This window comes from Haliaeetus leucocephalus, unplaced genomic scaffold, assembly GCF_000737465.1.
Source record: "Haliaeetus leucocephalus isolate CR32 unplaced genomic scaffold, Haliaeetus_leucocephalus-4.0 Scaffold668, whole genome shotgun sequence".
Lineage (NCBI taxonomy): Eukaryota > Metazoa > Chordata > Aves > Accipitriformes > Accipitridae > Haliaeetus > Haliaeetus leucocephalus.
The window spans coordinates 1,408,185-1,428,143 of NW_010973104.1; the positions used below are offsets into that span (position 1 = coordinate 1,408,185).

General features: G+C 52.2%; 1 protein-coding gene across 2 annotated transcripts in view; it reads right to left on the bottom strand.

Annotated features, from left to right (window-relative positions):
• Window positions 1-490: 490 nt before the first annotated feature.
• TCF25 (transcription factor 25 (basic helix-loop-helix)) overlaps window positions 491-19,959 on the bottom strand; it is a 19,735-nt gene continuing 266 nt past the window's right edge. Inside the window, exons 2-18 of one of the 2 annotated variants that reach the window (XM_010579557.1) lie at window positions 18,748-18,915; window positions 16,367-16,441; window positions 14,307-14,431; window positions 12,688-12,753; window positions 11,465-11,547; window positions 10,757-10,887; window positions 8,079-8,133; window positions 7,060-7,153; window positions 5,923-6,015; window positions 5,187-5,292; window positions 4,648-4,807; window positions 3,538-3,625; window positions 2,804-2,962; window positions 2,050-2,140; window positions 1,637-1,716; window positions 973-1,045; window positions 491-737 (exon numbers count right to left, since the gene is read on the bottom strand). In XM_010579557.1, the coding sequence (XP_010577859.1) occupies window positions 576-737; window positions 973-1,045; window positions 1,637-1,716; window positions 2,050-2,140; window positions 2,804-2,962; window positions 3,538-3,625; window positions 4,648-4,807; window positions 5,187-5,292; window positions 5,923-6,015; window positions 7,060-7,153; window positions 8,079-8,133; window positions 10,757-10,887; window positions 11,465-11,547; window positions 12,688-12,753; window positions 14,307-14,431; window positions 16,367-16,441; window positions 18,748-18,915 (1,809 nt within the window). In that variant the 3' untranslated portion in view covers window positions 491-575. Of the gene's footprint in view, window positions 738-972; window positions 1,046-1,636; window positions 1,717-2,049; window positions 2,141-2,803; window positions 2,963-3,537; window positions 3,626-4,647; window positions 4,808-5,186; window positions 5,293-5,922; window positions 6,016-7,059; window positions 7,154-8,078; window positions 8,179-10,756; window positions 10,888-11,464; window positions 11,548-12,687; window positions 12,754-14,306; window positions 14,432-16,366; window positions 16,442-18,747; window positions 18,916-19,959 lie in introns of both variants that reach the window. The other variant, XM_010579556.1, reaches the window with a different exon arrangement.

Sequence of the window (19,959 nt, forward strand, 5' to 3'; positions counted from 1 at the left end):
GGATCCATTCTGCTCCCAGCACGATCAAGCAGCTGCAGCACAAGGAAGAACCGCTCCCCACACACCTACAGTAGCGCAGGGAGAGCTGCGGCAGTGGAGCGGGGACCCCGAGCCCTTCATTGGCAGGCTGGAAGGTCCCACGTCAGGGCCTGAAGTGTTTCGTGGAGGGAAGGAGGCTTCAGGCTGGGGGAAGCACAAAGGGCAACCACAGTTCAGGAGTCGCAGGAGAGGGCAAAAAAAGCCTCCGGCCATTAAACACAAGACCAGGAGAAGAGCAGGCAGGGGGACAAACAGGACAGCAAATGTGCTTGGAGGAGGCCAGAAGGGGACTAAGCTGACTTGGGGCCGAGGGACAGCTGCTGTAGATTAGTCCTGCCTCTTTCAGACAGTCCTCACCCCCTGCCGAGAGATGCGGAAAGGTGCCCACGGTGGCAGCCCCCACCCTCCCCCCCCAGACAGAGCCCATCCCCACAGCACGAGCGGGCGCCCGGGGTTTGTGTGACTTTATTGGAGTGCGACACAAGTCGGCGGGGGGGTGATTACAGAGGGTTGGGGGGGAGATGCACACTCTCGACTCAGTCCCAGTCCCCGTCGCCTTCGGGATTGTCGTCTCGGGGGGGTTCCTGAAACTGGATGTTCGCCAGCATGTCCCGCATGGCTGCCATGAGCCTGTTCACCCCCTGGTTAAGGTCCTGCCCTGCTCCAGCCTCTTCATCCCCGTCATGCCTGATGTCCCCCTGCAAGAGAGGAGAGCTGGAGGGGCCAGGCAGGGAGCTGCCTGCCTGTCTGCAGCAGGCAAGGAGAGAGACAATGCCGCTTGCCAAAAAGCATCAGGCTGCTCTGCAACCTGACGTTTACACACTGCATATGCCAAGAGCCACTCCCTTTGCAGAAACACTGTGCAGTGGGAACTTCGGCGTACCGACAGCAAAAGTGCGCTCTGATCTGCCCACAGCAGCTGACTGCACATACCTGCAAGTTAAAATTTGGCAACAGCGATCGGAAGAAGAGAGATAAAGTGCTTTCGTTGGATGGATGATTCGTTCTGAAAGACAGAAGTCACACCATGGTTAAGGGGGCAACTTGGTACTCGACCTCTCGCTGGGGCTGAGGCAGCGCAGAGATGCTGGAGAGAACACGGGCCCTCCTGAGCCAGCCCCGAAGCAGGGTACTGGGGGGTTCTTGGAGATTTCTCACACCAGGCAGCCAGCAGCTGGCCAGCCTCTGGGCAAAGCAGCCATTAGAAGCACTAGCAGGTTTGCTCTGAGCTGGGTCAGTGCATAAGAAACATATGGGCGTCACCTCAATGGCCTGTGCGCACCACAGCTGGCTGTGCTTAAACCTGTCTTTACCCCAAACCACCTCAATTAAGAAACAGCCAAAGTTTTTCAGTGGCCTTTGCCTTAATGGTTGTGAACAGCTGCCGTCTCCGACAGTGACCACCAAGGAAAAGCGGCAGGACCAGTCCTGCCTGTACATTCTGCCTGTCGGCGAGCACCGCAAGCCAGGCTGCTCTTCCTCCAAGATGGAGGAGGACATCAGCTCCGAGCACCCACAGGCACCCAGGCCCGGGGGTGAGGGCGTGCTGGGAACATGCTGGCTGTGCCAGCGCAGAAACGAGGGGTGGCGAAGGTACCTTTCTGGTCTGGTGTAGGAAACGATGGAGTCCAAAGGAGGCAAGGGGTCAAACCCCATCACAGGCTGCGAGGTCACCTCCTGCGGGGGGTAAGAAGAAAGAAGGGGTGAAGGCTGCGTCACCAGCAGCAGCAAACACTGAGGCAGAGAGATGGTCGGACCAGCTGGACGGCTCTTTGTCTTGGGGAGCGCAGCAGAGCCGGGCACCAGCTGCAGCTTGGCCTGCCCACACACGCACCCCCGTGTGTCGCCCGGGAAGCCATGCATACAGAGAGGACACTTTGAGGTCAGCTGGATGCTTCTTGCTGGTGGCTGGGGTTTAAGGCGTGCCCAGCGTCCGCATGCACAGCATGGATGCAAATCCCATCACACCGCATGCAGCGGCACCGCCTGTGCCCCACCAGGGCCCCTCACCAGAGGCAGAGCTGCCGTGGCCTCCTTCATCTCCGAGAGGATGATGTGCCGGTAGATATTCCTGGGTGCACTCTGGTACCGCATCTTCCTCCTAAAGCAGGGAGGGGGACAGAGGATTGCACCGAGCACACCTCAGCATAGCCAGCTTTCCATTTCTGCTTCTCCAGGTGCATCGTCAGCTTCATCCCTGGCTCTGGGGGGATGCGCCGTATTGGACAGAGCTGGCCTATAGCGAAGCCAAAGTCACTTGGCAGCTGCTGACCTCCGGAGGAAAGAGCAGAACAGCTCAGGGACACTGTACCTAATGCCCCTCTCTTCTGCTTCTCAGAGCTGGAAAGTGTTTCTAAGCACTAACCTGCCCTGTGCAATAAATCCCCGAGCTGTGCAGCCATCCGTGCCCTTCCCAACCAGCAGCAACCCCTCCGCCCTCTCTGGGCGATTTCCAAGGCACAGGCAATGGCCGAGGATGGGGGAAGCCGGCGCAGCACACACTCCCCAGTGAGCAAAAGCCGCAGCTCTTCATTCACGTTTGTGCAAAGCAGGGAAAAGCCTCTGCCTTCCTGGCCCCACAGTGTAACCCCTGGCATCAGCAGCCACCATCAGATCGGCAGACGTGCTTCTGAGCAAGCCCCAGCACCGCTGCAGCCCAGGACAGAGCTCCTCTTGTCTGCAGAGTGCTTCGGCCCGCTCTGTCCCCATGTTTCAGCACCCATGCCTGGTACAAGAGCCGCTCACCTCCACCGGCCGCACTCACTTGTGCTCAGACTCCTCCACCAGCGGGTCCCGGGCATCCACCATGCGCAACACCTCATGGACGTTGGTCTCCAGCCACGCCATGACGGCTGGGTCCTTCCACAGGGAGTGAGTCCTTCCCACGTAAAGGGACGTCAGCTGGTTCAAGGCGGGAGGCTGGCTACAGGAGACACTTGTTATTCAGGGCACTCTCCTCCTTCCCGCCTGCAGGTCCCTGTGCGGGCTGGCAAGGGCTCGTCTCTGCACTGTGCTTCAGCGTGAGAACACAAAGAGAGGAATCGCAGGCTCCCTGTTTTGCTATTTCCATCTACCTTCACCAGTTTTTCTGCCTCCATCTATTTTTGGGATAAGCATAACCATGAGATGAAAGTTAATGCTGCCTTGACTGGAGGGGGAGACCACTCACGTGTTTAGGAGGACCACGTGTCAGGGAAATCCAGACTGGTAGGAGACAGCCTGCCCTGAGAGCATGCACACATTGTTCTCTCTTACTACATGTACCAACAAGCTTCAGTATGAACTTCTGACCCATCCACATTAAGGTGAGGCGGGTCTACTAGCATTATCTGGTGGCCATTATGGAAATCCATTATCAAAGCATCTAGCAGCCTACTCAGGAAAACCAAATACTCTCCTCTGCAGCTTTGTAACTCCATTAGCTGCCTGAGCAAGCAAAGGCCCCATTACTGGCAGAATCAATTCCTTCTCTTTACTGAGAACATCTCCAGGGCTTACCTTATCTGAGCATTCAGCCCAAAAAAGGAATGGGACGCGACCCTGGCATCGGGCTGCACACTGCAGTGATCCAACAACAGCATAAGAACTGCAGGAGAAAGTCAGACAGCAACAGCCTGGTGAGGAGCACCACCGGCCACCACTGCCAGGGCTGCAGAGATAGCCTCATTCTGGGGGGCCAGCACCCCACCAGGGTGCTGAACAACCACCCACGCAAGGAGGGTGCAAGGATGCTGCTGGGGGTTATGCTGTGTTTTGATCTCTGTGTGGATGACGGAAACAGATTCAGAGTAAACAAAAACCAAACTTTTTTATCCCCCCAGTGAAATAAGGTGCAATTTTCTACACTTAATGCAGCTGGCCTTTGAACTTGAACAAGGGTTTTATTTCAGTCACCGTGACAAGCAGCAAAAAAGATGGTTTTAGCCAACACAAACTAAACCTCTGTTCAAGAGCTGGTTATTCCTGCCTATAAAGTCACACCCTGCTCTGGGCCCAGAGGGGCTATATATCTCCTTTCATGGACAGCAGCACCAACTGGATGAAAGCAAGGGTGATGGGTGCCCATAGAGAGCACATCTAAAGCAGAGCAGTGCCTCAGAGGGAAAGCCAAGAGAGACTTGCTGTCTCTGGTCTGGGCAACCCTGGGGTGAAACGTTTTCCTGCTCCAAGACTCTGGCTCTCATTCTCTCCCAACTTGCATGCCCGTGACCATCTCTAATGAAGGGGCATCAGCTGCTCCGAGGAGTGTGTGCAGCAGGGAGAACAGTCACTGATCTCTTCCTAACACAGCTCACGGCTGCGGGGGCCCTACCTGGCTCCACTGTTCTTTTGCCAGCCCTGCCATGGCCGGGGGTAGGATGGCTGAATCCCACCGCTGCCACAGCAGACGCAGGTAGAGCTGTGTACCTGCCACTGCCGGTCTGCCCGAGCTCCGTCACCCTCTGAGTCAGGGCTCCCATCTCCCACAGGCAGAGGTGCACGCCATTTGCAACCCACGGGCAAACTGCTGCCTCTGCATTTGATTCCCTGGGATCCAGCCTTCACTCTCACAGATGAAAACAGTGACAAAGCCTGTGGGGACGGACTTACCGGTGGGGAGAGACTTACCGCTTGGGAACATGATCAATGCAAGCTGGATGAGCTGGGCGGCTCTCTCCCGGGCTTGGCTTAGCTCCAGCTCCGAGCGCTCCTCCTGCTGGCTCAGGAAGAAATAGGCCAGCGGCACCGAGAAGGCAAAATTGGGCAGCTGGGACAAATTCCGGTGACTCTGCAGGATCAGAGACAGAGTTACCGAGAAATGATGCTATGCAGAATGATCTCGATGTCACTGGGCTGCACACAGGGTGGGGTTTCTTGCTTGTGGGATTAAGTTACTTTCCAGCTGCTGGCTTGATGCTCCCACAACTGAGTAAGCAATTTTGAGTTCGTACAATTGTTTGCAGGGTACCAGGATTACAAGAACAAACAGCCCAGCCTTTACGGGTCATTCTGATGCTGTTAGGATGCCAGCCTGGCTGTGAGACAGCCCTCAAAGGGCTAACCTGTTTACGAAAACCTCAGGCTCTGTGGCACAGCGTGCCAGTCCCAGGAACCAGCTCTCCCCTCTCTGCCCCTTCTCTGGCCAGGGCTGCATGTTGCCAACTCACCTCCCACTCCTGGAACATACGGGTCAGGAAGGTGTATTCTCTAGCTCGGAGGGACAGAAAATCGATCAGCAGCAGCACGCACAGCGGGTCATTCTCTGGATCAAGGCTTCAGAGGGAGGCGAGCACAAGAGGAGGAAACAAAATCAGTGTCACAAAAGCTGAAGTAGCTGTCCTCATTTCTAAGTCAAACAAGACTTTCCCACTAGCATCCAGAGCGCTTCCGTGACTCAGCAAGCGGAGATAACGGGAACACGATTGTTCCTGCATGGCCGGAGTGATGGTGCAACGCCCTGCCTGGTTCGCATCCCTGCAGAGGGGTGATGGCCCCCATCACCACCCAGGAGAAGGATCAATGGCCACAAACCAAGCAGGCTGAAGCCACTGCTATACATCTGCTCTGCAGTCTCTGGGCTCTGTGGACCAGCCAGGCCCACAGCTCAGCAGTCCAGAGCAAGGGCCACCCTGGTCCCATCAGTTTAAGCCTCCTCCTCAACAATCACCTCTCTCCAAAGCAGCACCACAGGTAAGAGCCTGTGCCCAAAACTAACCTGTGACACCGCATCCGTAAGGAGTGGAAACAAGCCCTCACTGAGCCTGGGAGAAGTAGTACACCTCTGGGGTTTTTGGCCCGCGCCAGTTAGGTTCGGCGCATTGTTGGAAGCGTGTTCCTCCAAGCCTGAGATGCCCTGCCCCATCCCACAGGGAACGGGGTGCAGCCCTTGGCAGGGGCACCTACCTCAGAATCAGCTTGCAGAACTCCAGGGCTGTCCGGGGACAGCCTCTCTTCTCCAGGAACATCAGGTGCTTGAAGAGAGCCAGGAAGAAAGCCCTGTGTGCGGAACAGCAACAGGGTTTAGAAGCCAGATTTGGAGAAAAGCACCTCGTGCCACTCAAGAACAGCCCCAGCTCCTTGCCCCCCGAGCATCAGTGCCACTGTGCAGCCAGCGGGGTCCAGGGAACCTAGCCTGGTGCAGTACCACAGGGTACCACAGACACCCCATGTTCCCATCTCTTTTTTTTTTTAATCTCTTTGTGCAAGTATAAGGACAGCAAACCCACGGCCTGCTCTGCAGACTGGGGCCGACAACTCAGGACAAGAGAAACAAGTAAATCCCCAAAGTCTGCATCATCCCTTGTCCCAGCCCACCCAGCCACGCAGAGATGGGGATGCAGTGTGTGCACAACATGTACGGGGGGAGGACTGATGCCCATACTGGTGTTACAGATCACAGCATTCAGGTCACAGACAGTAAGAAGCCCGTCAGTGAGCAGGTACTGGAAATCTGAGCAACCTCCAGGTACAGCAGTTTGGGAGAGATGACTTGGGTCAGCTGACTGGAAAATTCCCAGAATAAAGTCACCTTTCCCCACAGCTGCAGAGCTGTCACTACATAAAGAGCCGGGCCGGGAGCAGCACGAGCGCTGGGGATGAAGGCCAGGCAAGCAGCACACAAGTGACCAAGCACAGCCATAAACACACAGAGAGTGTTTTTGTGACAAAAATAAGTACCATTTTGGGCTAACGGGTACTAATTGCAGGAGAAGGATATGACAGGGAGGAAGAGTTAACACTCCAATAAGGAATCCCTTGGGAAAGAGGATGCTTTGCAAAGAAAGCTCAGTGCAAGAGCTGCTGGTACCCCAGCACCCATCTCAGGAGCCCTGCTGCTGCTTTGCTGAGGGGCACTGCCACTGACTGCCAAGCAGCAGAGCTTGTTCTGACAGAAAGGGACATTCAAGGTCCCCCTGCCACCACTCGCCAGCATGGATGATGCAGCAGACATTGTGAATCTGGGTCTCTGTGGCCAAAGTAGGCCAGGGCACGCCGCAACAGCTCTCCGGCAGACGCGGGGCAGGCAGGCGTGCCGCCTACCTGTTCTCCGGCCGCCGGTAGTCCAGCCTGCAGGTCCCGCTGGTGAGACTGAAGACAGGGTGGAAGGCGCACTCCAGGCTGTACAGCGCCCGCTCTGCAGACAGCAAGGACAGTGTCAAGACAAGCCACCACCCCAGCACGCCACGCAGCTCAGATTTAGCCCAGAAGACACTGATAATTGAGAGCTCTGGCACCCATGAAATAAGCTTGTTCACACTCTAGCCATGCACAAAACTACTTCAGAGTACGTGATACCCAGGCAAACAAGCCGTGTTCCCGTCTGCAGGCATTAGATCATGCTCTGGTTGTGAAAAGCAACTCTTCTGGAGGTCTGGGATTGAGGCTGGTACAGATGCCTCTGCCACAACTATCTTCACATAGGGAAGCCAAAGATCCTGTCCTCACTTTGCCTCTGGCCCCTTCTGTCATGATGGAGAACACACGTCCCAGTTACCAAACATCACATCTGACACCCGAGACTGTAGCACAGCAGTCTGAGGGGCAGCTATCCTCCAGGATGCCTCCTGCCCCCCACACAGCCTGGGGTGTCCTGAGGATCAGAGCCCAACATGCTGAGCTGCAAGGTGCTGATCAGAGGAAGGCAAGGCAGGCTGGCCCGGAGGGTTAGGCAGGCTCCCCGCAGAGTGGGTATGCTTCCTGGAGCAGCCCCTCACACTGTTGTATCTCATAGCTACTAAATCAGACCCTCCTCCTGCAAGGGATGTCCTACAGGTGGGACCCCACCACAACCAGACAATCCTTCCTTTCATTTTGAAGGTGAACGCTGATGTGCTTTGCTCCAGACAAACAAGTCCGGCTCTATTTAAAAGCCTCCAGCAAAAGTTGCTGGTCTGCAGGATCACATAAGGCCGAGCGCTCATGGCCCCAGAGTCACAGATGGGGAGCCAAACCAACCCTTCTGGTTTGCTGCTTCTCTGTTGAAACGAAACCAAAACTGAACCAAAAGCCTTTGATTACTAATTCACGCCAGGACATCTGCTTCTCACCTCAGCTCTTACCTATGAGATCACGGGCCATCTCCTGATCCTCCTGCATCCTGCACACATCGCTGAGCTGCAGAAGGGAGTCCACGTGGTATGGGTTCATCTGAAGCAGCAGCTACAGAAGAGCATAAGCTTGATTACACGATGGCACAAATCACCGGTTTCTCACGCGCTCTGCCTAGGAGGCAAGCTCTGTAAGCGTGGCAGGGACACAAATGTCCTGACACCCCATGTAAGAGAAAGGAGCTGTTCTTGCCCCTGGGCCTGAAGGTGAAGAAATCCTGTCCCACACCATCGGAGAGCCAATGCTCAGACTGTAGTGCGAGGCTAGGGATGCACCTTACCTGAAAGGCTAAAACTATGGATTAAAAGAACCTAAGAATAGTCACGCTGGGTCAGAGTAGGGGTCCATCTCGCATCGTCTCTAAAAGCAGATGCCTGGGAAAGAGGGCACGAAGCTGGGCACACGTAACTACTCCAGCACACTCTAAGCTGCCAAACTTTAGGGGTTCAGGGACCCCCACTGTCAAAGATGCCATTGGTATTAATGGTGTCTCCTCTCATGAATTTGTTTGCTTACTGACCCAGGTACCATTCCAGCACCCCAGCTCTGCGATACAGAAAGCCATCACTTAACCACACAATGCAAAAAACTTTTAATCCCAGCCTGCCAGCTCCATCCCTGTGTTGGAAGGGACAGCAGAGAGATCTCTCCCCACCCCATACAGGATCTGAGCCCTCGACTGCAGCTTCCCTCAGGCAGCTCCCTCCCAGCGCCATCCCAGCCGACCCAGCTTTTCCAGTGCTGAGGCCATGCCAGGCCTTTGATCATCTTTGCTGTCCTCCTCTGAATCTCTCCCAGCTCCACCATATCCTTTTGAAGGTGAGGGCCCAGAACTGCATGCAATATTCCAGATGCAGGCAGCAGGCATAATTACATTTTTGTTTTATTCTTTACCCCTAAAGAATTCTGAGCATTTGATCAGGCTTTTGCTTCCTCTGAGTACTGAGAGGACATTTTGACACATCTATTACAATTCCAGGATCCAGGTCCTGAATGGTAATGGATTAAAACCATCTTTTTCCAGGCTTCAGAAGTTTAACCACACCTGAAAAACCTCTGCATTCACCAGTTACATTATAAACGGGCTACTTTTTCCAAGTACCTAAAACTCAGTTTCAATATGAAAATACTGAAGCTATTTCAAATCTCCCCATGGTTTAGTTTTGGGATTTTTTTTTTTCCCCAAAAAACTGAAAAATACAGCTTCAAAAGCACCAGAAGTTGCACATCTGCAGGATGGTGGCCAGTGTGACCACCTGCAGCACAAAGCCTTTATGCTCTAGGCTGTCCCAGCCCAGGACCTTTGCACCTGTGCCACTTGCCTGACGTTCTACCCCTTCCTTGCTTGCTCTTAAATTCCTTTCTAGTCCTCCTTTTCGGAAAGGATGGAGCACCTAGGGTCATTGTGATGGGAAAAAGTGCTCTTCACGCACTTTACAACTTCACCCGCAAGACCCTTTTAAGCCACTAGCAAGAGCAGAAAAAACATTCACTGAGCAGGACACCCTCCCCCCCAATAATGTTTTTCATGCTGAAACCACAGCAGCAAAGCAGACCTGGGCTCCAGCTATGTTGAGACTGTGGTTATCACAGATAAACTGCTTGAGGGTTTGAAGTACTTCTGGTATCAGCAAACCCATCTGTTAGATTTTACCCTTAATAGAAAAGTGGAAGACTAAACCTGTAGGAATATCTTCAAATGTAGCCAGACCCACTTAACAGAGACAGAGCATAACGACTAGAAAGTACCACGGAAAACCTGTCCTGCTCTGCACAGTGGTGTGAGACCATGTTTGAGCTGTCCTTAGGACGCTGGCTCTCAGGTTGATCACTGCTGCATAGGAATTACCTTGCATCATCTAATGTGAATCCCTCAGTCCAGTCAGCAGGCAGAATTGATGAGCTGGAGAGAGCAGTGGCCATGAGCAGAGGGTGGGAAAGCAGAAGGAAGTAAACTTTATTTAGTAGACAATGGCCTCTTTAAGAAACTTCTCCAGGGAGTGTCTCTGAGCTCATGTGGCCAGGGTTTTCAGAGTAAAAATACCTCATTTATGGTTCAATTTTACTGTTGCTTATCACTACAAACTATAAATGTTACCATACAGTTTAATGAGCTTGGACACACATGAAGAACTTTCAACACAAAGATTGTTTTGCTAAAATACCAAGAAAAGACACATTTTTCATCCATGCAAGAGTTTATAAATACAACAGCTGTTAGTTTAGATTCCCATTTAAAGATCGGTTTATACAATATTTCTCCCTTCCCAGCTGAAGAGCTGAGACAAGGGAGCTTTATCCCTACACTTTCAGCCAAATGGTCAGTTCCTGCAGGCTCCTCTTCCAGATGGCTACCTGGCAAGCTCTCGGGCAGAGCCACCGAGGCTTGGCCACCAGCCACTGGACCTCATTTGCACCAGGGTGGTCACTTATCTTATCCGTAATGTGAAAGCAGAGCTCAGAAAGCAACACTGCCTTGCCCAACACAGAGGGGACACAGGGCTCTACTGCTCAAAATGAGACTGGCAAAAAAAGAGCACTGGGATGCATCAGCCCACCTCCCCTGCTAGGAAAAGGGGCTGCAGGAATCAGAAGGCAACAGCATGGGCAACCCAATTTCACAACATACCACAATGTTGTTGGGGTCCATGGACTCTACAGCATCCAGGAACTTGAACTGCACTTGCTGGTACTCGCGATGGTGCTCGAAGGTGAAGTACTGCACTCCCCTCCTGGTGTCCACCAGCTGCATTGTAATACCTAGAACGTGCATGGGAGATGTGGGTTCCACTGCTGCCAGCCTGCAAGCACAGCAGTAAGAGAAGCTCTTCTGCTTTCTTATCACACAGAAAGCTCATTCACATCACTGGGTCCAAAGCCAGACATGTTTTCAGAAACAACCAGAGAATTTCACTCCTTTCCCTCCTCTCATGAGTCAAAGTCCAAAACCCACCCAAGAAGCCCAGGCAGCTTTCTCTCCCCACAGATATTTTTCATTATCCAGCAATACTGCTGTTAAGAAGGGAAGTACTCATATCTTGCTACCTCCAGGAAGAGGACAAACAAACCCTCAAATGCTAAGATACGATATGACAGAGTTCTCCCTGTTGAGAAAGGAGGTACTTCCATCAGCTGACGAGCAGTTCCCTTTCTCCATCAGCCAGTGCAAAGCCTGTGCCTGGCAGCTGATGAGAGCAGCTCCAGTTTCTGTGCGCTGAGGCTCTAGGAAAGCCAGGCTGGCAGGAGCAGCCGTCCATGCCAATACGGGCACAGGACCGACGTGCCCTGTCAGCTAGCGGCAGCACGGTGCTTCGGGAGGTGGCACCGAAAGCCTCACCTGTTTTGCTGTAGCGCGGCCAGGTGTTCTTGGGACCCGTCAGCCACATGCTGCGGACATACTGGCGCTGCCTTTGCCTTGGCCTAGGGACATAAACACAACAGGTCACGATTTCTCTGTACTAACAGAATGAGGAGGGCTGCAACCAGCCAGAAAAAGGATGATTCAGGGAAAAAGAGACCCAACTTCTCCCCTAGCTGCAGCCCTGCCACACAGAGCTTTTGCCCAGAGCTTTAACGTGTTTGCCTTCAAGACACAACATACCTTTGCTCAGGCTCTGCTTTACTTGAACCATTCCTCTTTGGGTCAGCCAGTGCCTCCAGCATTTCCACTTCAATAGCTTCTCTCCCCTGTTTTTATTCCTGCCAAGTTCTCAGCTGCCTCTTCGCTTCAAACAGCTTCCCAGGTCCAATTAAGAGAGCCCCATATCCCTCTGACTCATCTCTCTTCCCAGCAGTGCCTTCAAATGTCAACTGATCTAGTTTAAGCCATACTCACAAATGCAACCAATTTATTGGTTCAGGGCAGGAGGAATTCAGAAATCAAGGCTACCCTAAGAAAGTCATGTCTCCTCAGTAAGGGACTGCTGCTTCTTCCTCAAGCACTAAATATTCTTCCACAGACTCTCTCAGAGAAGGCTTCTGCTTCCACCATCACTGCTCTGAGCTTATACCATTCTTATGTGTACATTTTTCAACCAGCTCATGAAAGCAAGAACTTTCTGACTAACACTGACCACAGTGCAATGGATAACTGCATAGAGACCTCACACTCAAGAAGCAGTAGGTTCCCTGGGCCCCTGAAAGCACATGCATGAGACCCCCTGGAAAGCATTCAGGGTCCACTTTGTAAGACATCAGAGACTTTGGAATAGCAACAAGAGACAAATGCTGGAGAAAGAAAAAAAAAATCTAAGAGTCTGTACTCTACGAATTTGAGTGAAAGGACTTTAGAAGGCTGTTTTAACAATAAATGCGAGGGGAAACTAGCAGAAGAAAAAGCAAATGCTAGCAAAAGCCTGGAGAAGTCTTACTCCCTCCCTCACATATATCACAAAAAAATATTCTCCTGTCCCAACAAGTGACTACTACATAAGTAAGACACCCTGAACCCTGGATTCCCTGCCCAGGTGTGGCACTGGGGACTCAGTAAGCCGTACCAAGGGAAGGACAGACACACCGACTCAGACTTTTAAAGGGTTTAATATGAAATTCTGGACTAACCTCAGTTCACCAAGAACAGTGCGAGCCCCAAAGTATCTCTTCAACTCGTTCTCTGGGTTCAAGTTTCTGAGAAGGTTGAAACGAGAAAGAAAAGCTACTGTCAGTTAAACATAGCCAAAAGTCTCACACTCGAGTCCTCTCCATCAACCTCAAGTGCTCTGTACCTCAAACTGTCTCTGGCCAAGCCCCCGAACTGTCACACGCACCACTGATCGGACACAACACACAGAAAAGAGACTAAAAATAGTCAGAACAGGAGGCATCGAAAGCCCTGTTCAATCAGACACAGGCTTCCTTCGTGCTTTGGATCTGCTCCAAAGCCGGTGCTGAGCTGGGGAATACTTCTGCTGCCCTCTCCAGGGCATCTGGGGCCTTAGTCTGGGATACTCTCAGGACAGCCTCCGCTCAGGAGCGCACGCTCGGGGTACGTGTGCCTGCAAAACACGAGGTAACTGCTGCTGGCAGCCTGCAATTCGGGGCAAGCACCCTAACCACTGCATGGAGGCTGGCAAGGATTAGAATACATTTTTTTAATACAAAGATCTTGTATCAAAGCATGACAATAACTACAGTTTTCTTGATCTAACATTTGGCCCAGAGAAGGGAGGCGTATTTGAGAGGGGTTTCTCTCTGCTGCCCAGTGAGCAGGGCTTGAAGAGAGGGAGTGGGAAGGCTGAGATCCAGCACTGCTAACCCTCACCTGCTCAGAGATTATCCAGCTCTCAAAGGTTTCTTAATAATGTTTACTTGACCAGAGAAGTCACCAAAGTTTAAAACCACCTCTAGGTAAACAAACATTCTGCCTTTACTGCAGTGTCCCTGAACAGGCTACGCTAGCACTGAATGCCCACCAGCCTAGACTCAGTTTTGATGCAGCGTGACTGGAGGTTTCAAAACCGGGACTGGTAAGTTGTCCCAGCTACAAGTTTAAATGTTTTCTCCAAAACCAGAAAGAGCTGCCAGTGTCTGCGCTAGCCCAGGGCTCCGAAATATGCTGGACACAGCAGCTGGCCCATTCCTAACAGGTTTCCCAGTGCAATACAGGCCCAGATGTTACAGATCTCAAGTCTGAGGCAGATTCATTCTCCAGCTCTTGGACATGATTGGCACATAGTCCACTTTGTTGATGGTGACATGTGGGAAACGTTAGACAAGTCTAACTTGCTTTCCTGGTGAAATTAGCTCCTGGCACTGCACAGCACATGCTGTACTGGGGCCTGCTGCTCACAGCACCCGGTCTGAATGCAGCCAGTCACCTGGCCAGGTGAGTTTGATTGCAAAGCTTTAGGCACCAGGGCTCTCAGCAGCTCTGCAGAGATTCTCCTACAGAGTCGCAGAGTATTTTAGGCTGGAAGGCACCTCTGGAGGTTAATCTGGTCCAGATGCCCACTCAAACCAGGCTTGACAGCAGACAGTACCAGTCACCACTCAAAACTGAACACAGCTCCAAGAGCAATGGTTAGAAACAGGGCTGTACACAACCATTACCACAGCCCCTTTCAAGCAAGGTCCTGCATTCATGGCCAGATCACACTGGGAGGCTCCCCAACTCCCTTCCTCAGGGGAACAGATATCCCTGTCATGCCCAAGGCCAAAATCAAGAAGGAAGCAAGCACTACCTGTGCTCTACATAGAGCAGAGGCCTGCTGCCAGCGATTATTCCACTCTGGGTTTGCTGTGATAGCCCATTGGTATCCTCAATCTTCTCCAGCAGGCTGTCGATGTCTTCCAGGTCATTGTCTTCCTTAAGATAGGCACAGGCAAAGACAAGGCAGTTATTAGAGAATGAGTCACCACAGCACACATGTCACCCAGTGGAGATCACATCCAGCTGCCCCCGGGTCTTTCAGCTTGTCTTGACCTGTGTGTGACACTGGTGCCCCTACCACTCTCTTACTGAGGCCTCCCACTCTCCGCTCAGCCCCCTATTCCCTCAGGAATCCCACCCAGAGCCTGCTTTCCCTGCCCAACTGCCTCTGAAAGGGCTAGCTGCTCTTCCCTGCTTGCTCAAGGTATCATAGGGCTGTTGCTCTTCACACCATCATGAGTCTGAACGTGGCAGCTGAATATATCTAGCGTGGACAAGAGCTGGCAGGCTGTCTGGTCTCTGGTCTGCCCCTTCCTACCCAGCCTTCACTGTGCTTTGTCTGGTTTATTTATACTACAATGCCTATAATATCATAAAATGTTGAGGTGCTGATTTTAATTATAAATATTTAAATAATCAGCCTTTACCATCTACTTTCCATGGAAACACTAAGTTACTGCTGTGACCCTTGTAATAATGTATCACTCGCATGACTTTAACCCAGCTCTAATGTATTGCACTCACTCTCTCCATCTTCTAACAACCCAAAGAATATATCCAGCAGCGCACACTCAACAGTTGTATAACACTTTCATCCTGATTTTCCTCTGTTTTTCCCCACAAATAGCAAGTGATGCATTTCTTATGTGGCCGTTTCACATCCTCCTCATGATGTACGTGGGTGGAACACAAAATTCCATTCATGACACCCAAACAGCCCTGCGAGCTTGCCTTTTCCAGCTAAATATAGCCACTCCGCGTGAAGTGGTTACATGAAGTTTATAATGTGCTTTGCATTTAAATGCTTGAACAAAGGTAGTATTATCTCTAGTGAGCAAATCAAACTGCCTCTTTCTGGGTATGAAGTCTCCCTACAGCTGGCAGTTGTCACCCTATTTCTCATTTTCTCGGACTGGGAGAGGAAACGGGCTCTTTGATCGGGTTCTCTGCCTTAGTAACTCGCTCTGAGCTCACCCAGCTGAATTCCCAGGGAGGCGGCGGCCAGCCGGGCACCTACACCGGAGTCATGGCTCACCCATTCAGCACTTCAGCGTACTGCAGCTCAGGATGTTTAGCAAAGGATCTCCCCCAAGTAAACAGTTAAGACTCTTAAATGTTAGCAAAAAATTAGTTCCCACTTAAACTTTATTTCTGTTGAATTTAAAAGACCAATGACTGTAATCCCTCTAGTCTCCTAGCCTCACTCAAGTAGGTAAAGTATATTCAAGCATACACATTTGTCTCTTATAGTTTATCCACAGAGATACTGCATAAAGTTCTCACTCCAAGCACACCTCCCTAGGGGTAGACAGCTTAGTCAGAGACAATCACTGTCCCCTTGCTCCCTTCACCAATGACGGGACAGAGCAGGTCCTGCGGGAAGAGCACTTGGCAGTGCGTTTGCCGATAATGCATGAGCAGAAGCTCCTATCAGCATTCAACTATCAGATGTCAAACTACAGAGAAGGTGCACCAGGGAGAAGGGAATGTGAACGATGGTTGGCAGTGAGAGCTCTGTATGGCTCTGCAGAGCCAGGAGAGCTACCTAAGTGGGGCAAGGAAATCAGAGTGAAAATGCAAAATTCCTCGCACTGTACCCCCTCCCATGTGAAGCCTCGAAGCAGAGATGAAAGAAGATGCCGCTGTGAGGATTTCAGCCCTAAGCATCTGCAGCAGAGCTGCACCAGCCCCGGCTGTTTGAAGGACCACAGTCAAAAGCTGCTATTGCCGTTTCATAATTTTAAATGAGTACAATGCAAAAAGGAGCATTTTTGCCTCCAAATCTTTCTGCGACTGCCTCAGAGTTGCTACTTCGTCAAGCCCAATGGAGAAATTAGCACAGTCACTAACTCTGAGCAAATGCAGACATACCAGAGTCTCCCCTGCTGAAGTTTTCTTGGTTTTCCTTTTCTTTTTTTTCTTTCGTGGCTTGTTACTCAACACAGGCTGCAAAGAGAAACGGAACAGCTGTCAGAGCACGCCCACAGAGCGCAGGGATGAAAGCTCCATGGGGAGAAAAGCATTTCCCACAGGGCTCAGCATGCCAGGAGGGCCCTTAAATGAAAGCCATATTCATCCTTTCAACTTTGTCAACGAGTGGAAATTAAGCCACAAGGAGAAAATGAAGTAAAGCACCAATGGTTTACAAAAGTAAGGGTTAAACCTCAGCTGACTTTCACATCAATGACCAAGACTACAAAATCAGGCAAGAAACAGTTTAGATAAGCCAGGTGTGGAAGAAACATTTCAGCCCTCCTTCAGTCTCCACGATAAAATTTATTTCTGTCTTTCTAGTGAGCATGACAGTTTCATCAGTGTCGTGGTTTAACCCCAGCCAGCATCTAAGCACCATGCAGCTGCTCACTCACTTCCCCCCCGCCCAGTGGGATGGGGGAGAGAATCGGAAGGAAAAAGGTAAAACTCGTGGGTTGATGTAAGAACAGTTTAATAGAACAGAAAGGAAGAAACTAATAATGATGATAATAACAATAATAAAATGACAATAATAATAATAAAAGAATTGGAATATACAAAACAAATGATGCACAATGCAATTGCTCACCACTCGCTGATCAATGACCAGTTAGTTCCCAAGCAGTGATCTGCTCCCCAGCCCCAGCCAACTGCCCCCAGTTTCTATACTGGGCCTGATGTCACCTGGTATGGAATATCCCTTTGGCCCGTTTGGGTCAGCTGTCCTGGCTGTGTCCCCTCCCAACTTCTTGTGCCCCTCCAGCCTTCTTGCTGGCTGGGCACAAGAAGCTGAAAAATCCTTGACTCTGTATAAACACTACTTAGCAAGAGTGAAAACATCAGTGTATTATCAACATTCTTCTCATACTGAACCCAAAACATAACACTATACCAGCTGCTAGAAAGAAAATTAACTCTATCCCAGCCGAAAGCAGGACAATCGGTCACTGATTTTCACAGAAACCAACACCTGCCCAAAAGCACTACACAACACAGGCTCCTCTCACTGCAGATGCAGCTACTTCAGCTCACGATGCTGTGTGGCATTCCCTAACGGGTCAGACCCACTGCTGTCCATGCTGGCTCTTCCCCAGGGAGTACAGAGCTAAAAAGCACCTTTCCAGGATCTACGCACATAATACAGCAAATAACAGCATTACCAGAATAATCCCACAACTCCTGAGCAGATTTCAGAACCAAAGGAACGTGCAGGCCCAATTTGGCTCTATCAAATGGCGGGGAGACGTCTGCCGAGGGCTCCCACATTTCTACCTGGGAAGTGCTGAGAGAAGCGGCCGGTGCACCCTGCAGTGTTTACGCAGCAAATTCACTGGGTCAGGGCCTGCTGGAGCCACTGCTCACACAGGGACTGACCGAGCAGAGCTCACACCGCACATCCAGAGCATTCCCAAGCCCCTGGGCTGGCTGAGGCCACCAGCACAGCTGGACCATGCACCAACAGTGGTCTTTGCTCCTCTGGCCATACCACCTGGCACCCAAAACCCACAGGCACACACCCCAAATGCTGAGACCCAATGGGTGAGGCCAGAGGGCCAATCCCTCTTCGTTCCCCCCAACCCTCATCTCCAGTGAGATATGGGCTAGACTTGCAATGTCAGATCGTTAATTAAGTGCCCCTTTCCTTAGGTGCTTCTGCAAGGAGACACTTCTGAGCTGATGCAGACTACAGGAGGGATTCTTAACACAAAACAACAAGAAAACACTACAGGGAAGAACAAGTTCGGTGTTTGGTTTCCACTGCTTGGAGTCTTCACAACATCCACACCAAAACAAACGCTTCACTGAGCATTTACCCACCAGCCCAGCCCCACGTACAGTGCAGAGCTCAATTAATTGTGCAGGGAAGGGAGCAGAGAAGCAATCTCCCTTTCAGAACCCCAGCGTGCTTTCCTTCTCGCATGCTCTGCCTGACCTCAGTACTCATGAGGACACAGCACAAGGTCTTCCTCAGGAACCTCCTCACTGTGGCTGTAAAATCTCCCTGGATCCTAGGCACAAATGCAACCCTCAGCACCAAATTGCTTGTTCTCCTCCAGATCTGGAGCCCCAAGCACCTGGATTTAAGTTCCCTGTGTGCAACCCTCTCCTGAGGCTCGCATCCTCAGCCTCTGACAAAATCCAGGTGCAAGGGGAAAAAAACACACTTGTCCATCACCACAAAGCTCCTCAGCGCACACAGAGACAAGGAGATAAGAAATCTTCTCTCTGCACCTCATGTGGTGACCGACATCATCGCCAGATCCCCGCGGTTTAGTTACCGTTTGGTCCGGCTGCTCTGCCTCCTTCCCATCTCCCTGCCCATTGCCTTCAGCCTCTTCAGTTACAGCCCCTTCGTTGTTCCCTCCTGCTGCATCCCGCTCGCTGAGCCGGGCATCCGCTCGCTCCTCTCTGGACAGCGGCTCATCCTCCGACTCCTCGGCAGTGATCTGCGCAAACAGACGGACAAGCTGCAGAAACAGCTGGTGTGGGGCTGCGCACTGCCCTCTCCCACACCCAGGGGACAGAATTCCCTAGGGATCTGATCTGTTCCACTCCCACCTGCAAATACAAGAGAAAAATGTTGCAGAAGCAGCGCAGGGCTCAGCCGCCCAACTGGCTTCTCCAGCAGACGGATGGGGATGACCCCTCATTTCAAGCGTGTCGCCCAGCGGGTGCCTGAACAGCCCTGCGCCCACTGACTCGCTCCAGGGGAGCACAGGCCCACGACAACGCAGCCACTGCACAGCATGGCCGGCAGAAAAAGCACGGCCCTATCTGGACTCTGCTCTTCCTCGGGAAGAGCCTCCAAAACCAGCCTTGCCTACACTCACACAGCCAAACCTCAAGGAAGGAGAGGGAACCGCTGGGGCTGGCGAAGGTGCCCAGAAAGGAAGGATGAGGCTCTGTCACCCCAAGGAGCCATCTGTGCCATCAGGGCCTGCCTGACCCCCAACCTCCAGCACTGGGATCTTGAGGGGCCAGGAAGGTAGCAGGAACATTCCTAAAACCGGTTTCACCCACTGTCTGACCACCCTGATACTCAGGCCCAGCTCGGACAACATCCAGACCCAGACCACCCAGGCCCTCCCAGGCCTCCCTCCCGGTTGAGCCCCAGCTGCTGCTCCCTCAAGCCCTCCCTACACCCCCATCCCACCCCAACTCCCTCCCTTTCCTACCGCCCAGCTGAGTCTCCCCCAGGCTTTCGCAGTCACCCACCATCCCAAACCCCTCAGTCCCACGTCAGTCACTGACCCCAAATCACTCCCTCCTTCCTGCAAACTGTCACCTCAGTCACCCCCACCCTGCCACCGCCCCACGGGTCACCGTCACCCCTCTCGGTCACTGCCACCTAGCCCCCCCCACCCCGTTCCCTCCAGTCACCCCCCATCTCTCCCTCAATCACTGCCCTCAAATGAGCCCCTCACAGTCACTGCCAGCCCTCAGCCAGTCCCCCCAAGTAATTGCCACCCCAGCCGCCCCCTCCCACAGCC